This window comes from Pecten maximus, unplaced genomic scaffold (genome assembly GCF_902652985.1).
Source record: "Pecten maximus unplaced genomic scaffold, xPecMax1.1, whole genome shotgun sequence".
Taxonomy (NCBI): domain Eukaryota; kingdom Metazoa; phylum Mollusca; class Bivalvia; order Pectinida; family Pectinidae; genus Pecten; species Pecten maximus.
Window position 1 is genome coordinate 123,709 of NW_022979343.1, and position 21,078 is coordinate 144,786.

General features: G+C 36.2%; 2 protein-coding genes across 2 annotated transcripts; both read left to right on the forward strand.

The window, feature by feature from the left end:
* The first annotated feature begins 928 nt into the window (after positions 1-928).
* On the forward strand, positions 929-6,590 carry LOC117318511. The gene is made up of 4 exons (XM_033873490.1): positions 929-973; positions 2,761-2,845; positions 4,326-4,413; positions 5,038-6,590. Exon 4 carries the CDS (start codon positions 5,108-5,110, stop codon positions 6,515-6,517), a length of 1,410 nt encoding a protein of 469 aa, XP_033729381.1. The 5' UTR covers positions 929-973; positions 2,761-2,845; positions 4,326-4,413; positions 5,038-5,107; the 3' UTR covers positions 6,518-6,590.
* A 7,659-nt stretch (positions 6,591-14,249) lies between these two features.
* On the forward strand, positions 14,250-17,562 carry LOC117318508. The gene is made up of 2 exons (XM_033873486.1): positions 14,250-14,383; positions 15,466-17,562. The coding sequence occupies exon 2, from the start codon at positions 15,517-15,519 to the stop codon at positions 16,399-16,401; it is 885 nt and encodes a 294-aa protein (XP_033729377.1). The 5' UTR covers positions 14,250-14,383; positions 15,466-15,516; the 3' UTR covers positions 16,402-17,562.
* The last annotated feature ends 3,516 nt before the right edge of the window (positions 17,563-21,078 follow it).

Genomic DNA, 21,078 nt, shown 5'->3' on the forward strand with positions numbered 1-21,078 from the left:
CATTCCTTATTTTCATTCAATGTATTACACACATTAATACACACATATATGTACACCGTCGTTACATAATACATTACATATGTACCCACTGCCAGGGTAAATGTCCTGGATTCATTACTTCCTAAATAATTTCACTCACCATATATGCATATTTAATTATTACGTCACTCACTTGATTGCATCTCGCACATTGATTTCGCATATATATGCATACATACATACACACATACACCGTATGATATTTCGATACTTCAATCATGATCACCAGCTGTGAGTAAGCGTGGAAATGCACACTTACCATTACTGACCCACAACCTGTAATCGCACTTGATTGACCCATACCACAAATACATAATTACATACATACCACACATACATACCACACACACATACCATACATGTACATACATATATACATACACTTCATGATAGTTGGATAGTTCAATCACTTACCATGACTGACTCACAACTTGTAATCGCACTTGATTGACCCATATCACACATACATACACAATACATGCATACATACATACATCATACAAATGTACCTACACAAGTATACAATAAACATACGTGTTGAGCATATTCACCAAATATATCACAACTTTCAATCCCCTTTACTTTCGACACCGCTCTAATTTTCACACCAATTATGATCACTTGTGAATTCACAACATTACATAACGTATTACTTAATACATAATAATATATAAATACACACAGTATATAAATAAATATATATTTAAATGGCATTATTACGTTAGTCTTTTATTAATATTATTATCATTAATGGCATTACTGTTTGTTTAGCTACGTTAGATTGATCGGTGAGAGTGTGTATGTGTGTTTTGGTTCTTTTATCGTGTTGTCGGAGTAGATAGTCTCGCCGGAGTAATTAGTAGTACCCAATATTTGTAAAGTAACTTCCGGTTACGATTACCGACATGTGGCTGTGTATTAAATTGGACATGAAGTAAGTTTTGAGTTAATTATCGTCATTGTACCGATACTATGTAATATAAACTTGCTCTAACTTATCAAATCTAGACTTGTATATTTCCTGGAGGCCTATAACGTATGTTAAATATTGTTCGCGAGTAATCTAAAAATAGGTTTCAGGTTTCTACCATGGGTCTGTAATTCGCTCTGGATTATGTTGTTTAGAATATGAAAAGCAGAATTAGCAGACATTTGTTTGTGTTGGTATTTTATTATATTTCGTACTTTCCATATTGTCAATTTGACACAGATAATTATTAAGTTTGTTATTCTGTGAATCTCACTTTCTTTTTCGTTCAATTCACCGGTTATCACCTTTTCTTCATTTAGTAATATTCTGATATCGTGAATTTTGTCGATAATATTGCACTTAACGAGTTGGATTAGTTGTTTAGTGAACGTGCAGTGATAAAAAAGGTGGGTTAGTGTTTCTATTTCATTGTTGCATAGGTGACATTTTCCATCTGAACGGTTCATTAATTGTAGTTTATATTCTGTATATATAATCCTGTGCAAGCACTTCCATTGAAATTCTTTCATTTTTAGTGATATTGGTAATTGCTTTAGTTGTTTCCAAACTTGATCCCAAGAAATTTCTTGTTGTAAGTAATTTTCCCATTTCTCTTCTGCTTTTGGTTTAGTATATGGCTGCATGATTTTTTGTATTGCATATTCCTTTAGTTTTTTAACTGGTTGGAACACATCATTTTTATACTTACCAAAGCACAAGTTATCATCTAGTATATGTTCTGTATTACGTGACTGTAATAATGTATCTCGCTTTAGATTTTCGATGAAAGTTCCTATTCAGCAATCCAGTTTTGTTTGTTAGTTAGTCTAGCTAGTAACGAGTTGGAGTCTATAAATTTTGTGTTGTGTTGTATTGGTCAGTTACATCGCCGTTCTGATCTCAATATACTATCATTGTATTGGTCAGTTACATCGCGTTTAAAAAAAATGGTCCCAGTAAGTAGGCGTCCATTCTAAAGTGTTAATTTCATTTATTTGTTTCCGTTGCTCTTGTGGCCCGGATTAAATCGCGCGATGCGTCTTTATGCGATATGAAACCGGATTTCCTAGAAAAAAAAAAAAAAAAAAAACCAAACGGCCAGGCAGGTGAGCCCAACCTTTTCACGTCCTTGTTGAAAGGCAAGTGTGTTACCATTGAGCCGCCGATCACCCAGCCTCCATTTCTATTGGCTAGTTGCAAATTGATTATGATTGATATATAGGTCAATTAGGCTACCGTTATATAATAAGAAAACAAATATCTCTTATCTTGGACAGCTACAGACAGAACAATTTTAACTTCAATGGTTGCCAATAGTATTCGTCACTTACATTATCAGCCGGACTCTTACAATGTCACGGTTCTAGTGTATGTTTCATTTGATCAGTAACCATGAGATATATTCTGCTAGAGGCATGTGTACATCAATAAGATATGAACAAGCATGTCAGCTTTGTTGCGGAGAAACGAAAACTAAACTAAACAATGTTTCACAAAGCATTTCGCTTTGTTCACACGTATTGAATTGAAAATCAATAATGCATGCACGTGAAGAGACATTTTACGCTTTATTTGAAGAAAACGTCTAATCCCAATGCATGTATGGAAAGAGACTGTCATTGTGGAATAATTTACCCCCCTAGATAGGACATTCTCGTTTGTTTTTTTCTTTGGATAGTTACAAGGAATCCACATTGAAGTACATACATATAAGCCACCTTGTACCTGCTAGTTTTCACTTACTTTGCCAGGAGACCACCAGCTGAAAAGACGCTGTCATACTTAGAACATTGCACAGTCAGTTGGTAAGGGACATCTCTGACTCTGACCACTTCCGTAAGTACTTAATTTTAAAATCAATCAATTATAATATCAATAATATAGTTAAATAATGATGATATTTTCTCGCTGTTCCTGTAGCTACTAAAATAGCTTGATGGAGGCTGCGTCAATTCCCGGTCGACTTTATTTTCAGTTATTTGACAATGTTTTTATCAATATAATGCTTGATTTGATAATATAGAAAATGGGAAAGTTGCCAAACATTGTGATTGAGTTTAAATAACACATGCTTAAGTTATCGTCAAACATATGTTTTGTTCGATCCTTATCGTCATGCATATGTTTCGTTCGACCCTTATCGTAATACATCTGTTTTTGTTCGACCCTTATCGTCATACATATGTTTTTGTTCGACCCTTATCATCATACATCTGTTTTTGTTCGCCCCCTTATCGTCATACATGTGCTGTTTGTGTTGGTACATCGTCATTCTTTAAAATTTGATGTATCAAACGAACAATTAAAGTAATCTACATTTTGGCCTTTAAGGCATACACCAGGCTTTTGGTCAATATGAAAACAAAACTGACTACGGTCGTATCAAATCCTAAAAGGTCATATTCCATGTCTTTTTTTCACACCCTTCCACTTTCGCTGTTTACGATCGAAACCTTAATATCAGTTAACACCTACAAAAACCAGTCAAATCGACAAAAAACTGTCGGTCTAAATAGACTATTGCTCACCGCAATTGCCCCAGTGCGTCGCTAATGAAGGAACCAGAAGCGAGTTACCATTGTAAGTGGAATTCCTAATCGACCGTGTGCGCACCTTCATTGCACATGTTATGTCATCAAGGAAATGGGTACTTCCGCTGAAGCAAAGAGTATATCTAAATTAATCCCTTCGTGTGTATCAGGTTTTTCCGAGTTTTAAATAAGCAATACATACTTTTATGTCACCGGATATGAAACTAACAAAAAAACAAATTAATGCGGTTACCAAGTACCGACCCTTTGTGAGCGGGGCGCAGCCCTGGTGGAAAGCAGAGAACTAAGGGAGGGAACGACTCTTCTTGCTCAATAGAATTGTCGTCTGCTATTCGTGAATGGGTGATAGAAGTTGATATATGACACCCTAACAAAATCAGTTTATATTGAAGCTCAGATTTCATTGTTTCCCTTAGTTCCTTGTTGTGTTCAAATAATTTTGAGTTCGGGAATGCAAAATGGCTGACAGGTAGCCGCCTTGATTTGCGACGCTTAAAGGTTGTTATCGCAATTTCTTGAACATTCTCAGACCAGATATGCTGCTCATTAAATTTTGAATCTGACCGGTAAAATTAGATGACCGACGGGTTACCATATCAAACACAGAAAACATATCGGGGCTGTAACTAGCTGTCAAAGACCCATGTTATTTGTAGATTAACGATTTCATTTAGTATAACAATGATTGATTCATGTTCTAATGACTATGTGTTGTCATGTTAACGCAGAAATTTGGTTTATTATTCTTCTTTCATATCGACCAGGTAGTATATGCGAGCCCCTGTCTGTTTGATGACATCATTCTCGGAAACTGAGCACTCTTCTTGGAAAAGAATTCAATAGACCTAGTGTGTGAGTATAGCTTCAAAATTTGTTGGGGTTTTTTTTGTTAGCTTTTTTGTTTTGTTTTGTTTTGTTTTTGTTTTTGTTTATTTGTTTTTTTGTTGTTGTTTTAGACAAGGTTATTTTAAAAACGGGCATCAATGTCGTAGATGGTGGCTACCTCACTGACTAAACAATACGATAGACCATCAGATTCAAATCATGTACGGTAAAATGCAATAAAACTACCACAACTGCATATAGGACATTCCGTGTTGATGCTCAAGTTAGTACAGCAGGGTATCAGAGCAATATAAAAGGTAGGTTTAAAGCTTAGCATTAATCTTTGAATTTTAGAACCATTTACGTACAAAATATAACACTTTACGTATGACACAATGACTCTCTTGTACGTCAACCTTACTATTGTTATGTACGACTTGTCATATGTGGTGATGTCCGAACGCTTACCATTGCATGCCCTCTCTTAAAGCAGTCAAATTGTAATTGTTTTTATATAGGTTATGCTTACTTTGGTATCATAATATGAGTTAAATTCCTGCTCTCTACAGACAATTTTTGAGGCTTTTATGATTCCTTTTCTAACTTATCTAATACAATGTATATGATTAATATCATTCCTTTGTTATACAGACACACCAGAGGATATGCCACAGCCGCCGCCTTCCCATCCTTACTAATCTAATATCCTCAAATTTATCTAATGGCTTCACGAAAATCTATTGCCCGGTCACAGTTACCCGTCCGAGTTAAAGGAGATGCAAAATGTAAAGATCACAAAAACAATGACGTTGTTGTTCTGTGCCAGGATTGCAACGCTCTCATTTGTGTAACATGCTCAATAACAGCTCATAAGTCACATATAGACAGTTTTATTGAAATGTCTAAAATCAAACCACGAAACCAAAATATTATTAGGAACTTTATCAATGAGACAGACAACGTAAAAATTCCGAAACTGAACCAGGAAATTGTATCATCTCGAACAAAATTATCTTCATGTAAACCTCTATACCAAACACTTCGCGAAAACATCATCGATAATAATAAGGAATGCAAGTTACTCTCAGATAAAATTACAAAGGATTATTTATCTCTTTGTGACGAAATTGAGGTCACGGACACCGACTTAATTCAGACACACATCACAAACCTTGAGGAGAGGCTGGATACTTTGAGGGAACTCTCATTAGAGTACAAACCGACTCTCCAGACAGGAAGTGCTGTACTCGTGTACGACTCGGTATCAGAAATCCGAGAAATGGATTCAGACATCCCACCGACACCTAACATAGACATCACAGCGTTTGCTCCGGGTCAAGAACGATACAGTCACTTGAAACAAGCCATGGGAAATATGAACATTCCAATTAGCCATCTCCAGGAAAGATCAGCAAACATCGGTCACTCTGACCAAAGTCCAGCTGAAACGGATTCCGACATCGCACCAACATCTAACATAGACCTGACAGCGATTGTTCCCGGTAAGGACAGACAAAGTCTCCTGAGGCATGCCGTGGCGAACATGAACATTCCTCCTTGCCACCCCAGGGCAGAATCAGTAACTTGTCACTCCGAAAAAAGTCCAATTATCCGACCAAAACAGTCAAAAGGGAATGGTCAAGCGTCTACTGGAGCAGACCAGTACAAATTTCGTGACCGTCCAACCGTCATGTCCCTGTTCTCATACCCGGATAGCATCACAGCGATGTGTCCTACATATGATGGACGTGCATGGCTGTGTGACTTCAACACCAACACGGTTATGCTCATCAACAACAAAGGTCAGGTCATACAAACAATACAACACAACAGTAACATCGATAACATCGGTCTGGACCCCACCACAGGTCGTCTGTGGTTCTGTTGTAGGGATAAGAGGAGTATTTGTGATGTACCTACATCTTCTACCCCCCGTCACAAGGTTCATTACAAAGGATTACCCAGTCAGTCTGTGTTTGACAACGGGGGGTCGGTTTACTCGGGTAGTGGTTGGTACAGGGGGTACACAGGGGTACAAGGTAGTGATGTACACAGAAGACGGCCAGGTGTTACATACAGCCATTGTGGAGGGGTCAGTACAGTCCATTACACAATGTGGTGTTACAGGTAACATAGCCGTAGTGAGTGGTAAACATATAATTGTGTACAACGCAACTCTTCAGCCCCTGATCCACTACCGGGGGGAGGGGATACAGGCCCGTGGGGAGATGATGCATGTACAGAAGTCGGTCACACCAGACCAGTTTGATCCCAACACAGTTGTATATGACAGTAAGGGTAATATTGTTATTGCTGACTGGACAAGGAACACAATAGAACTGATAAGTGGAGCAGGGAAGTACATAAAAACACTTCACACAAACAAAAGAGGACAGGGAGTAGTAGGTATACAGAAGGGTGGTGTGTTGTGGTCACGCATAGAATTAAAAGCAGATACAGGAAAGTGGGGACTCAAACTTCTGAAGTATTATAATGAGTGAGTAACTTAGTATAAATTAGCGGACTTTGTATTTTTATATCATTTGTATTATCAGCGAGGGCCGATTTATATGTTCTCAAGGTACTCAAGGATGTTCTTTTTATGTCCTACTATACTCTGACTATATAGGGCCGTGTACCCAAGGACTGGTCTCATTTGGCTAGTTTAAACAAGACAAGCGGTTTTTGCAAAATCGACAAAATCGATGAAAGTGCAGTGAGTCAATATTTACATAGAAAAAGGTTCAAGTCTAAGGATATCCATAATGATATGGTAGCAACACTAGGGAAAGATACCCCTTCATATGCTACAGTGAAAAGGTTGGTGGCGGAATTTAAGCGCGGCCGACAGGGCCTTGAGGATGACCACCGTCCTAGAGGGCCTCTTAATGTTGCACCCAAGAAATGGCCAATAAAGTCCATGACATTGTAATGACCGACAGACGAGCCAAAAGAGTTGTTATAGCCAGTTCAGTTGGCATTTCATAGGAAAGAGTACATTCCATTCTGACCGAGGATCTTGCAATAAGAAAGCTTTCGATCCGATGGGTACCGAGACTTCTAGCAACTGATCAGAAGCACACCCTATCAATCAGCCCTCGTACATGTGCAAGATACATAAGGCATGCGATTGACATTTGAATGTGTTGCCGTTATTCTTCCACATTTGATAAAACATCAAGACCATAAATCATGATAAGTGTTATTAACCAATCTTTTAATTTGATTTGCACAGAAAGAGTATTAATTCACGTGTATGGAAAGATATCTTATATTAAAAATTGTATATGGTATATAAGATTCCTATTTAATCCATAAGATATCTGATATTTCTTGTTTTATTAGATATATGATGTACTTTTCATAAGATATCTTATTCGTTTTGTAATATTTCTCATAAAAGACATAAAGACAATAAAATGAGATATCTTTAATATCATAAAAGATGTTATATCTTTTATGATATATCCTATACTTTATGTAAGTTATTCTATCAAAAAGTCAATTGAGATAGCTTATGAAATTAATAATATATATATTCATATTTTGGCATATCATATCTTTTATGAGATATCTTATATATCATATGAGCTATCTCATATCATATAAGATATATCATAAACATTTAAAATTAGATATGTAATAAACACATAAGACATTTTGTATATCATATATAAAGCATTTTATATATCATATAGAATATGTCGTTAGAGATAGAAAAAATATCATAAAACACACAGGATATCTCATGAACCTTGAATTAGATATGTAATAAAAATCTAATAAACATGTGTCTTTTATAATAACTCATATGTAGCCTGATTTGGACGACTTAGATGTAGTTTAGGGCTTAATCAGAAGGCCTACAAATGTACAAACACGACATGAATAACATGAACGGTGACGATGGACATAGCATGACATTAATATTTAAAACGAATATATGTACAAAATTTTCATTATATTAACAGATAGCAATCATAGGACTTACAATGCACGGATAAATTGTACGATCATGCTGTACGCCTGAGTGCCGTGTCTGGAATGATATGGAAAGTGTACTTGTGCAGGGTACTGACAGGTGTTCTTATTAGGCATGCGCACACACTCACCTGCTCACTGAAACGACCAATCAGGACAAATCCCTCACATACTTTGCATTCCAAAGTGTGACGCATTAAGATGCGCGGGAATTTACCTGTTGATCACTCAACCCTGACCCTTGTTACTATGTAACACAATAACAAATGCCAGATATAAATATATATAACTGGCTACAAATATATTTATATTTGATACTATTTGATTAAGTTTGTTGTTTTTTTTAAATAAAAGTTACTGAATTGATACTAAAATGTTGTTGTATATCCGTTCAATTATTTTACTGAAAATTCAGTGTGAATTGAAGGAGTATGGATTATAACCTTTTGATAAAATACATCTCGGTTGATGTGAAGATATGATCTTAACAAAGACATTGATATTGACACCATCTGTGAGGTTTGAACAAAAATCAAGTGTTGCCTATTTTCAAACAATGACTCAAACAGGCATGTAATTAATGCATCTGTTTATAACTGTAAACGAAATGCTTCAAGGTGACTTTCAAAAGTTTGTAAATTCTCAGCAGTGTCCTACAGGGCTCCACTATCTACCCCTAATCTGTCCACTTTAACCAAAACTTATATGAAGTATAATGTAATGTATATAAAAAGATATCCGTCAAGGAACGTCGAACCTTCGCTGTTGTCATTCTATCATCCTCTTGAGAACGGACTTAAGTAAGTCTACTTCAATGCTTCAATCTGTCAGCAAAAGGTCCCTAAAACTATAACTATTCTTACAATTTTATTCCTCATGTTGGGCTTGCACAAGAGAGGCAATTTGGTTTGACGTGATTTTAATTTCGCCGTAAGCGGTTACCATTATACGGAAGCTGAAGAAATACTTTCTCGTTATAAGGCCTTTTAATTTCATAATAACGATTTCTTTTTCTTGTAACCTTCGCTTGTAATAAAATAATACTGACTTTTTTTTTCGTTATATGCATTTTAGTCCCCTGTGACAAGAAGGTAGCTAAAAAGATTGGTAATGAATCTACACTGGGACATTATGACGTCACAATGGTAGTGCCATCGTAAACGCACAATCGGTGTCCCTGAAAATAGAGACAAAGAGGATATTTCTATCAATGTATGTCACTGTACAGTCAGCATACAGGGGAGGTTTTTCGTTGAAACAAATGTAATAAACAGAATATCTTACTTTGTCTTCAGTAATAGCTAATATATTTTATATATTTAATATTTAGCGCTTGTGCTGCGCAATATTATCCACACAAGTGAAATACAGTAGCTATTACTGGAGACAATTCAATTAAATTCTATTTTCGTTTCAAACATATTGTATATGATTCAGGAGGTAAAACGTTCATGTAAAACTTTCTTTCTTTTTTTTTTCTTTTTTTTTCTTTTTCAATATATATTTACACTCGCACATGAAATCATTATAATCACATCACATATATCATCATCAGCAGCAGCAGCAGCAGCTGCAGCATCCATCCACACTTATACATCACCATTTCCAAGCTATGCATTCAGTTACGTGCACTAATTAATAATTATTTCACAAAGGGATACAAAACCACTATCATCATCAAGCATATACATACATTATCAGGTCATCATCACATCATCACATCATCATCATCATTATCAAAACTTTTTTTTCTCTTTTTTTTGAAGATAAGATTTCAACCGAAACAATTATGACTTTTTCCTATACCTGCAATAGTTTATGAAAACACAATACCAAGCCAAGTTGATGGCACAGAAACAGAGCCAATGGAATTTCAAACGTAGGCCTGGTCCCAGAGTCGACAAATATGGCGCCTAAGTACCCCTAGAAAGAGCCACCTTATGAAGACTGCTCCGCTTAACAGAGGGAATATTAAGACATTCACCGTCGACCACATGCCTATACATATATACCTAACCGGGTCGGGGAAAATATATTTCCTTCCTCCCTTGGTTGGTGACCAACAACGTCAGAATGGGAAAAGGAAAGGGGAATTTGCTGCGTAGAGGCAAGAAGAGGACTTCCTGTGCTTAACTGTGATCATAGGGTTATCAATTTCGGCTATAATGTCAGCTAGTGTATCTTCCGTATGCCAAAATCTACCAACGCTACCTGTCATACTTACAACCCGATATGGAAACAACACGATGTGTAAAAAAAATCAAAACGTTCTCCCTGTGTACTAGGTACAATCCTATCAAAGATTTTATATTTAAATGACATCGGTCTAGGGGATATATGTTTACCAACCCAATCTTTCTGAACCCCAACCCGAGGCTGGAAAACATAACACAGTTGTCAAAATTAATATTGAGGGGTTTTCCTTCATATCCAATTATCAAAATATAAATATAAATATAACAAATATAAGAAAACAAAAACCACTTTCAGATCAAATTGTCTATAAATGGATTGTAATAACAAGAACACAAACAGATCTGTGTGCTAAGACTCTCATAATAATTTGATTTAGTATTGCGACAATTTTATTCAATTTCTAGTGGCTATTACAATTTGTTAGCATTTGTACTGGGGCAATATAAGATAATACAACTTATTATTAATGATGGTGTGTATGTTAGAATCTTGTTGTAGCACCTATAGGGACCAACCAACCAATTGTTTTCCATAGCCTTTAGGGTTGACGTTTTGGAGTACATTTTCTTGAATTCAATATGGCAAAATTATGGTTTATAACAAAAGTGTAGGGTCTCATATAACACTTAATCAAAAAAGGTTGGTGCCTTCAGCTCAAATTTTTTTCAGGGTCGCCATTTTGAAAATGGATGAATTTCGCAGTAGAAATTCTCAAAGGTGTGAAATGTTTAACTGTTAATTATTATGACCTGAACTTTTGGGGAAAAATCAATCGGACTTACGAAATTTATACCAACATTTTTTATGGATAGTTACCTACATGTGTCAGGCTACATATCTATTTTGTAACTTCATAACATACTGGCCAATCAGTAACTGCCAGATATTTTATCCTTGGCTCAACTTTCTATACACAGGGGATGTTTCAAACATCTAATTTGTCCATTGGTTGATTGTTCCTAATACAGTAGACACCCTCCATCCTTAGTGTCTCTGAGTTATGTATATCACGATTGAAAATTCCTGTTTTAACTTTTGGTTCAAACACATCTAATGAATATTCATGATATATCTGGCCTGTTTTACCATGTAATAATTTATGGTCATTTCCGGGTATCAGACTGTTTATCACTGCGGTATACACTATTTTAGAGGAATGGCAACTTAATGTAGTGGTATCAGCCAGGGATATGTATGGCTATACAATTGGCGCCATAGATCCTACATTCAAGATCCGGTGAAGGCAGGATTTGTAATTGTCCTTCATCTTTTTTGTTTTATATACATATAGATGGAATACATTTCATTTAAGTAAATATCAAGTGTACTGTCTGTACTACGTTGTACGTAGACAAACGCTACTTATATAAACTCAAGAACCTACTATATTTGTGCTATCATCACCAAATTGGTCGTTCTCTCAATTTCTCAGAACAAGGGGTCAAGTGTTCAGCTGTTTCCTGTGTTTTTGATAAGTGTGTATTACAAATGGAAAGAATAATCGTTTGAGATACGTGGTAATACTTAATAGGAAACTCAATTTAAATGTAAACGTTATCTATTTTACAACAAGTTATATTTATAACGCATGCTGGCCCGGATGGAAGCGCACGAGGGGTCTTACTGACGGAGGAAACCGGAGTCTGGGTTGCTTTGACGCTCTCTGTTGGGTGTCGTTGTAGGATTCATCCGCTCAAAAAGTTCTGGGTTTGGTCATCATCATACAGACGTTTGGACGTAGTATAAAGAAGTTTGCACAGCATTTAAGGAAGTTTGCACCGCATATAAGACAGTTTGCACTGAATATAAAGTTTCATTTAACTACCGAATATAAAGGGAAACGCACTGCATATAAGGACATATCTACATAATATAAGGACATAACTACCGAATATAAGGACATTACTACCGAATATAAGGACATATCTACCGAATATAAAGACATATCTACCACATATAAAGACATATCTACCGAATGTCTACCGCATATAATGAGGTATCTACCGAATATAAGGATGTATTTACCGAATATAAAGACATAACCACCGTATATAAAGTAAAAAGCATCGCATATAATGGTATATCTACATCATACAAAGATTCAGAAAAGTTAGAGCGGGCTCAGCGGGAAGCAGCGAGAATTATAACTGGTTTACCTTCTTATGCGAAAGATGAATCCGTATATATTGAATCAGGACTCGAACTCCTTTCTGATAGAAGGGTCAGAAGAAAACTGCAGTTGCTATACAGAATGAACAGTAATTTGACTTCAAGCTATCTATCGAATTTATTACCAAGTAGGTGATAACAATTAATATGATTTTAAGAAATAAGAAAAACTTCAGGATTCCAAATAATCGACTCTCTGCAACACATAAATATTTCTTACCTTCTACATTAAGTAACTGGAACTCTTTAGATGATGTTATCAAATCCCTACCTCTATCATCTTTTAAATTAGCTCTCTCCCAAAATGTTCTAAAAACTCAGCCCTGCTTCTATAGTTATGGGGAAAGAAAATTAAACAATATACATGCTAGGCTAAGACACCGTTATAGCTCCCTTAAATTGATTTCTTCCATGTACATACTGTGGGCATTTTTGTGAAAATGCATACCATTTCCTTTTCGAGTGTCAATATTTTCCACTGCCCGTTCTGATATGTTTAATGCTTTAAGTTTTTTGAATATACCAAATAATCTTAATTTGTTACATTTTGGTAACGAAGACTTGGCTTTGGATGTAAATAATTATGTGTTCGACCATGTGTAGGCTTTCATCAAATGCAGCAAGAGATTTTAAACATGCAAGTCTATCTTTATATCACTATTTGCATAATTATGTAAAATTGACTTATTTAAACTTTGACTTTGTAAATGTCTATGTCATCAATTTGTGTAAAATGTTTTGTTGATAGGAGATGGCTTCATAAGTTGTCATAACTTGTGCCAAATCCTTTGTGCCTATTTTGTATAATAAATATGTTTAAAGTCAATCATACAAAGACATAACCACCGAATATAATCATATTGATCACCTAAGACAGCTCTGGCGTTCAATAGACGTTGTGTAGATCTAGCAGTATAAACATGACTTGTAATGTTGTGTAGATCTGTATAATGTATACTCAATAGTGTAACGATAAACTAGCATAAAAATTTGTTTACTTCAGAAATGCGATGTCTATGCATTTGTTTATGGTATGGTGAAGAATGTAGTGGGAATATACCTGTTCTTAAAAAATGGCAAAGTTATGTGAGGTTGCATGTTAAATTCACTCTGCATTAATGGTGTTAGCTTTCAATAACGTTAACAACACCACTTAAGTCAGGAGTTGAAATAATTTAAGCGGAATTAATCACTTGAGAGCATACAACTACATCAAAGAGACACAGGGAAGTATTTAAAGGTTATAAGGTTATATACATGAGTATGTTTAGTAGGGGATTCAATTGTGTACCCTTTAAAGTAATTAAAGGTTTCAATTTACTAATTCAAACCGCAGACATTCGTTTACATAAAGATGTCCCAATTTTGTTGTGTAATATTTTCTCAGGAAATAAACACTAAACTGCTTCACAGTAACATTGTACTAAAGTAACCATGTGACTGCATCGCGTTCATTTGATTGGACAGAGACGTCATGCATAACGGACGAAGGGGCCTTGTCGCAGTTCTTTATAACGGTCGACTCTACATGATTCGCGCACAGCGTAAAAAGTTGTTCAGAAGGCATAGGCGCATCGGTTCTTAAGCGGCACGCCAAGAAGATAAAGAAATTCACAAGCCTGTTTGGAAGACATCCAATTCGGACCTTGCTGTGAGTACAAGTATTATGATTGAGTTTATAACGATTTTCAAACAGAAAAAAGTTCCTAGGGTTCACATATCAATATGTTAAAATTTCGATAAAACAGAATGGAGCAATTTGGAAATATCCCTGTAGTAGTTATTGGCTACCTCACTGAACCACATTGGGAGGGCTTCATATTCAAATCACTAATAGCATAATGTCTTTGCGCATCGGTATAACCATAATTGCATAGGATGGTCCTTGGTCTCAGTTTCTCAAGACAAAAATCACCAAAATGGATCGAACCATCATCTCAGAGTTTCTTTTCAGATTACGTTGTCCGCGACTCTACTAGTGTATTGTAGTATACCTAAATTAGCTGTATCAGTTAAACGTCATTCTAGTCGCCGCCATATATAGCATTATCCTTAGAGATCAGTTACAGTAAGCTTTTAGTCAGTATATAGGACTGCCAGCCTGTTGGAATTTTTGTTGGATATGACGCGAAAGGTGGTGTTACTGGTCAAGATGACATGTGTGATTTGTCAATGTAGCGGTAAATGCAAAATGCAGATATGCAGTTAAAAACGAAACAAAATTAAGATTGAATGCAAGCTGAATAATTTGATGTATCTATTCAAATGACACATTAATAAAATCATATTCCTGATTTAAATGCAGTCTTATTATCACCAAAAATGATTCAAACTGATATAATTTTGTCATCCGTGCTGAAACGCATATATTAATTAGTTCGTTGATTTATTTCAACAGCAGTTTTACATTATAACCACCAGCATTAAAACTATGCCGTTTATCTTTTTTAAAGATAATTCTTGTTTACGATACCTTGATGGAATGGAAACACGTTGATATTCATTTCAAATATAAGTTACCTGTCCACAGGCTTATTTAGAGCCGAGAGAGAAACAAACACTCCCTTCTTTTCATATATGATAGGATAGGGAGTTACAATGTAGATAATTTTGCTCTGATGTATGTAGAAGTGGTTCTGCTCTGTTTGAACAACGCATTTTTATAAATCTTATATACAACTTACCAATTGTAATGTACTTTTTCAACAGTTATTTTATTTCTTTGTTACATAGATATTCAAGAGGATCTGTAACTCCGCCAAACAACTGATACCTTACACAGATATGGCCAAACAAGAATCGGCAACTGGTGGAGCAGTACGATACAAACTTCGTGACCGTCCTAAGGTCAAATCCTCGATACCATACCGAGACTTCTTCACATCAATCTGCCCTACATCTGATGGAAATGCATGGCTGTGTTGCTGGGACACCTACATAGTGAAGCTAATCAACAAGAAAGGTGAGGTCATACAGACGATTCACCACGAGAGTCCAGTCGAGGACATCAGTCTGGACCCCACAACAGGTCGTCTGTGGTTCTGCTGTAGGGCTGAGAGGACTATCTGTGAATTATCTTCATCATTTTCACCAGTCACAAGATTCACTACAGAGGGTTGGGCACGCAGTCTGTGTGTGACCAGGGAGGGTCGGGTACTTGTGGGTACACAGGGTAAACCGATTGGTAGAGAGTGTAAACAGGAAGGGTACGAGATTGCAATGTATTCAACAGACGGCCGGGTGTTGCGTACAACCATTGTGGAAAAGTCAAAAGCGGGTTATGTGCGGTCCATCTTAGAATGTGATGTTACAGGAAACATAGCTGTAGTGAGTATCTCAGACAGCCGTCACGTCATCGTATATAGTCCTACACTCCAGCCACTGTTCCACTACCGGGGAGAGGGGATACAGGTACAGAAGTCGGTCACACCAGGCGATTTTAGTCCCTGGACACTTGTATATGACAGTAAGGGTAATATTGTTATTGCTGACAATGGCAGGAGAACAATAGAACTGATAAGTGGAGCAGGGAAGTACATAAAAACACTTCACACAAACAAAGACTTTCAGGGACCAGTAGGTATGCAGGAGGGTGATGTGTTGTGGTCTGGTTTAGAGGTTAAAACATCTACTCGTGAAATCAAACTCTTCAAGTATTACAGTAAATGAAAAACTCAGCATTGAATGAGTTTACTATGCAAATTAACTTTTTACACCATTTTTCATATTGTACTCATAAACATATGATATTCTTAATATACTGATTACATGAACTGATATTCCATTTCTTCACAACAAAGTCATTCACAAGTCAGAAACAAAAGTGGTATTATGTGTTTGAACGAGATACCGTGCAAGGTGTAAAAAGGATATTGTTGTTTTGTAAATTTTTAGAAAATTGTCTTATGATAATTAAAAAAACTATTAACGGCACAAAACTATCATAAGTTTAAATTTCATAAGGTCGTAGCTTATATGCAATATATGGGGGAAATATACTCAAGTGTGTATGCTTTTTCCCGTGCTTGCAATTCCAATACTTCGGCTTATTTTTTATGGAAAATCATTTCGGTGTTTACCGATTTGATTCAGATATATGTATTTGAAAAAAATCTATTTCTATTAAATTTATTGACAAAATACAGATATCTGTATTTCAATTTGGGGTGTCACTATTTGAATAAGAGATATAACTGTTGTTTATATACATATGTCTTTATTTTGGATACAGATATATATAATTATTACATAGATAGAGACAGTTGAATTAAACATAGATATAACTCAATTAAAAAGGATGAATATGGAAAATGCTTTTTAGAAAAAGAAATCCAATCAGGCTTGTGCATGCATTGATTGGTTGATTCATTCACGTGATCATTGGAAACCATCACGGAAACCCAAATGTACTTCAAATGCGAAAGTCAACACTCTTTCTTTTTTGTTTCTCTGACAAAAGACATCTCTCTAAAATGGTATGGGTTTATACGTTGAATTTGTGGCCATAATGGTATTAATAAAATCACACGATGACATGCCCTCTCTTCGCAACAAATGTAGAGTAGTTAGATTTTGATATATCGTTTTCAATTGAACAGAAAATCATCCAATCACTATTCTAGACTGAAAATATAATAAAATATGAAATGTAAATAAATAAAGTGATGGATAAAAATAAGTTTAAGATACAAAAGTTTATCTGAATTTTTGACTTGCTGCAATTGCTTATTACTGTAGCGGGACTGGACTGCGTCGATCATCGGTGACCAGGTAGCTCAATTGGTAGAGCATCCGGCTAGTGTTCGGAGGTCCCGGGTTCGAACCCCGGTCTGGCCGCTACATTTTCTCCTCTCCTGTTACAAAATTGGCGCCCAACTAAAATACCCACGGTGGTGGTATTAGGGTCTCGTGTGTCTTCGAGGGCGAAGACTTGGAAAAAAGGAGGGAGGTGTGTAGCGGGACTGGACTGGGTCGATCATCGGTGACCAGGTAGCTCAATTGGTAGAGCATCCAGCTAGTGTTCGGAGGTCCCGGGTTCGAACCCCGGTCTGGCCGCTACATTTTCTCCTCTCCTGTTACATTACTTTATAGGGCATAATAACTACTAGCCTGTCAATGAAATGTAAAATATGTAATGCATGACCTTACCTATCCTGTTTTATACCGATCATTTGTAAATATTTTCATTCACCGTTTTTTTTTTAATAAAATTGCTTCATTGTTTATTGTTGCTTTGTGTTATTTCAATTTATCTTATTTTTTTTCTAACGGGGAAAATTGAACCGGCTCGGCTTTTATTTGTTAACATACAGGTCAAATGATGAACTTTCAAGTTCACAGGGTCGTAGAGGTCAAAGTCAAAATTTGTATCATTTCAACTTTTGAATATTTTCACCGATAAATATTTTGACATGACAATTCGAAAGAAAGTATATCGAAAGAAAAACTTATTTACCTCCCAAGCCATGGAATAATCATTACAACTGTTGAATGCGTTTTGTTTGGTTTACACGGTAACCTTTGACCGGAACTATTTTCAAATCACGTGGTTCAATGCAATTAGATTGGCTTACACTCGAAGGCCGCTTCACGATGGCCTAAAATGATAACCGACTTCCTTTTTGTTATGATTTATAATAAATTGTAATAATTCCGTACATTTCCGAATTTGTCAGTTTTGCATATTAATTAGCGGCATTTCAAATTAGGTCATATCCTTACACTACACCTGATATTGTGAAAAGAACACACGTTGACACAAAATAGGTCATGTCATTCTCAGAATAGCTTTTCTAATGTGGTAGAAACAGGTCACACAAACTCGTGTTTGATTTATATGGTATTTCTTTCACTCTCCTTAGTTATTTTTCAAAAGTTACAATAACACTCACTAAAGCTCGTTTTTTGTAACTTTTGAAAAATAACTAACTCGAGTGAAAGAAAATACCATATACAACAGCCACTCATTGTGTAACCTCTATTTTTCCTATTTCCAATTTACATTGAGCCGTTGAGCTTTGCGCTTGTTTTTTCGTCTTTAGTTGTCATCGTTTTAAGTCCCAGACGTGTACCGACCTTGTGTAGATATATCACCATAAACATGACTTGTATCAGCAAAAACATGACTAATGCAGACGTTGTACAGATCTATCAGTAAAAGCATGGCTTGTAAACACGATGTGTAGATTTATCAGACTAAACGTGACTTGTACAACCATGCCTTGCAAAGACTTTATGTAGATCTAGGAGGTCAGTGCATGCATGACCTGTGAAGACGTGTTGGTGATCTCTATCAATATAAATAGGACAAGTACAGACGATTGCATTTGCTTTCAAGAACGTTAACAACACCACTTAATTCATGTATTAAAAGAATTTAAGCGGAAATAACCACTTTAGGCTATACAATTACATAAAAGAGACACGGGAAATATTTGAAGGTCGAATCGATTGCTATAAGGACAAAAAGAAGATTGTCACCATCTGGGAATCCAAAAATACTGCATGGTACGTCCAATCAGATCATTAATATGTGGTCGTATAATACATGTATAAACAAAACACGTGTATAATAACTTCTTTCATTAAAAAAATCACAAATAGAACAAATCATTAAAAACACAACTGTCAACGCCACAACAATGGAAAAGTTGGGACAGACGAGGCAACTCTAGCATTAAAAGCGTTGTCAGTTATTTTATGGTATACAACATTTGTATATATTCAAATACTCCGTCTTCTAATATTCGGCATTGCTCAGCTACACAGCTATTGAAAAGACCCGTATGTTCATTAGTATCATCTGTCATTGGTTATTTACACAACTATGGAAAAGACCCGTATGTTCATTAGTATCATCTGTCATTGGTCAGCTACACAACTATGGAAAAGACCCGTATGTTCATTAGTATCATCTGTCATTGGTTATCTACACAGCTATGGAAAAGACCCGTATGTTCATTGTATCCTCTGTCATTGGTCAGCTACACAGCTATGGAAAATACCCGTATGTTCATTAGTATCGTCTGTCATTGGTTATCTACACAGCTATGGAAAAGACCCGTATGTTCATTAGTATCCTCTGTCATTGGTTATCTACATGGCTATGGAAAAGACCCGTCTGTTCATTGTATCCCCTGTCATTGGTTATCTACACAGCTATGGAAAAGACCCGTATGTTCATTAGTATCATCTGTCATTGGTTATCTACACAGCTATGGAAAAGACCCGTATGTTCATTAGTATCCTCTGTCATTGGTTATCTACACAGCTATGGAAAATACCCGTATGTTCATTAGTATCATCTGTCATTGGTTATCTACACAGCTATGGAAAAGACCCGTATGTTCATTGTCTCCCCTGCCATTGGTTATCTACACAGCTATGGAAAAGACCCGTCTGTTCATTAGTATCATCTGTCATTGGTTATCTACACAGCTATAGAAAAGACCCGTATGTTCATTAGTATCCTCTGTCATTGGTTATCTACACGGCTATGGAAAAGACCCATATGTTAATTGTATCCCCTGTCATTGGTCAGCTACACAGCTATGGAAAATACCCGTATGTTCATTAGTATCATCTGTCATTGGTTATCTACACAGCTATGGAAAAGACCCGTATGTTTATTAGTATCCTCTGTCATTGGTTATCTACACGGCTATGGAAAAGACCCGTCTGTTCATTGTATCCCCTGTCATTGGTTATCTACACAGCTATGGAAAAGACCCGTATGTTCATTAGTATCCTCTGTCATTGGTTATCTACACGGCTATGGAAAAGACCCGTATGTTCATTAGTATCCTCTAACTTTCGATGCGCTATATTTGTTAGCCACAGAGTTGTTTTGAGGATGACTAAATCTATTTGACTAATTTAACTAATATATCATTCTAACCTTATCATTCTGTGTCGGCCATTGCCAAGACCATTCCGACTTTTTCTTTGGTCTGTTTAACGATGATCTTAACCATAATACAAGATACGAGAATACAAGATGGCGACCGTGGCAGTTACACTGTTAGTACCTCAGTGGTAAAAAGTTTTGGCAAATCATGTTTGTACGGCGCTAGATTACGATGAACTTTCATATATATTGCTTCTAATGCTGCAAGTTATTACGGATGAACTTTTAGAAAGCCAATGAGTGGTTTTTTGAGGTACATTCCCTTGTTTAGAAAATTGTGAGTAGCGCCATTCCTTTGTTCTGATATCGTACGGGACGAGCAAAAAAATGGAGGAAGACAAAAACCAGCCTGCAGGTACTCCCGTTGTCGACAACAAACGGAAAACCTGTGCTAGTACCCCTAGTCCCAGTGTCCCGTCCCAACCGACCCACAGAAGAAG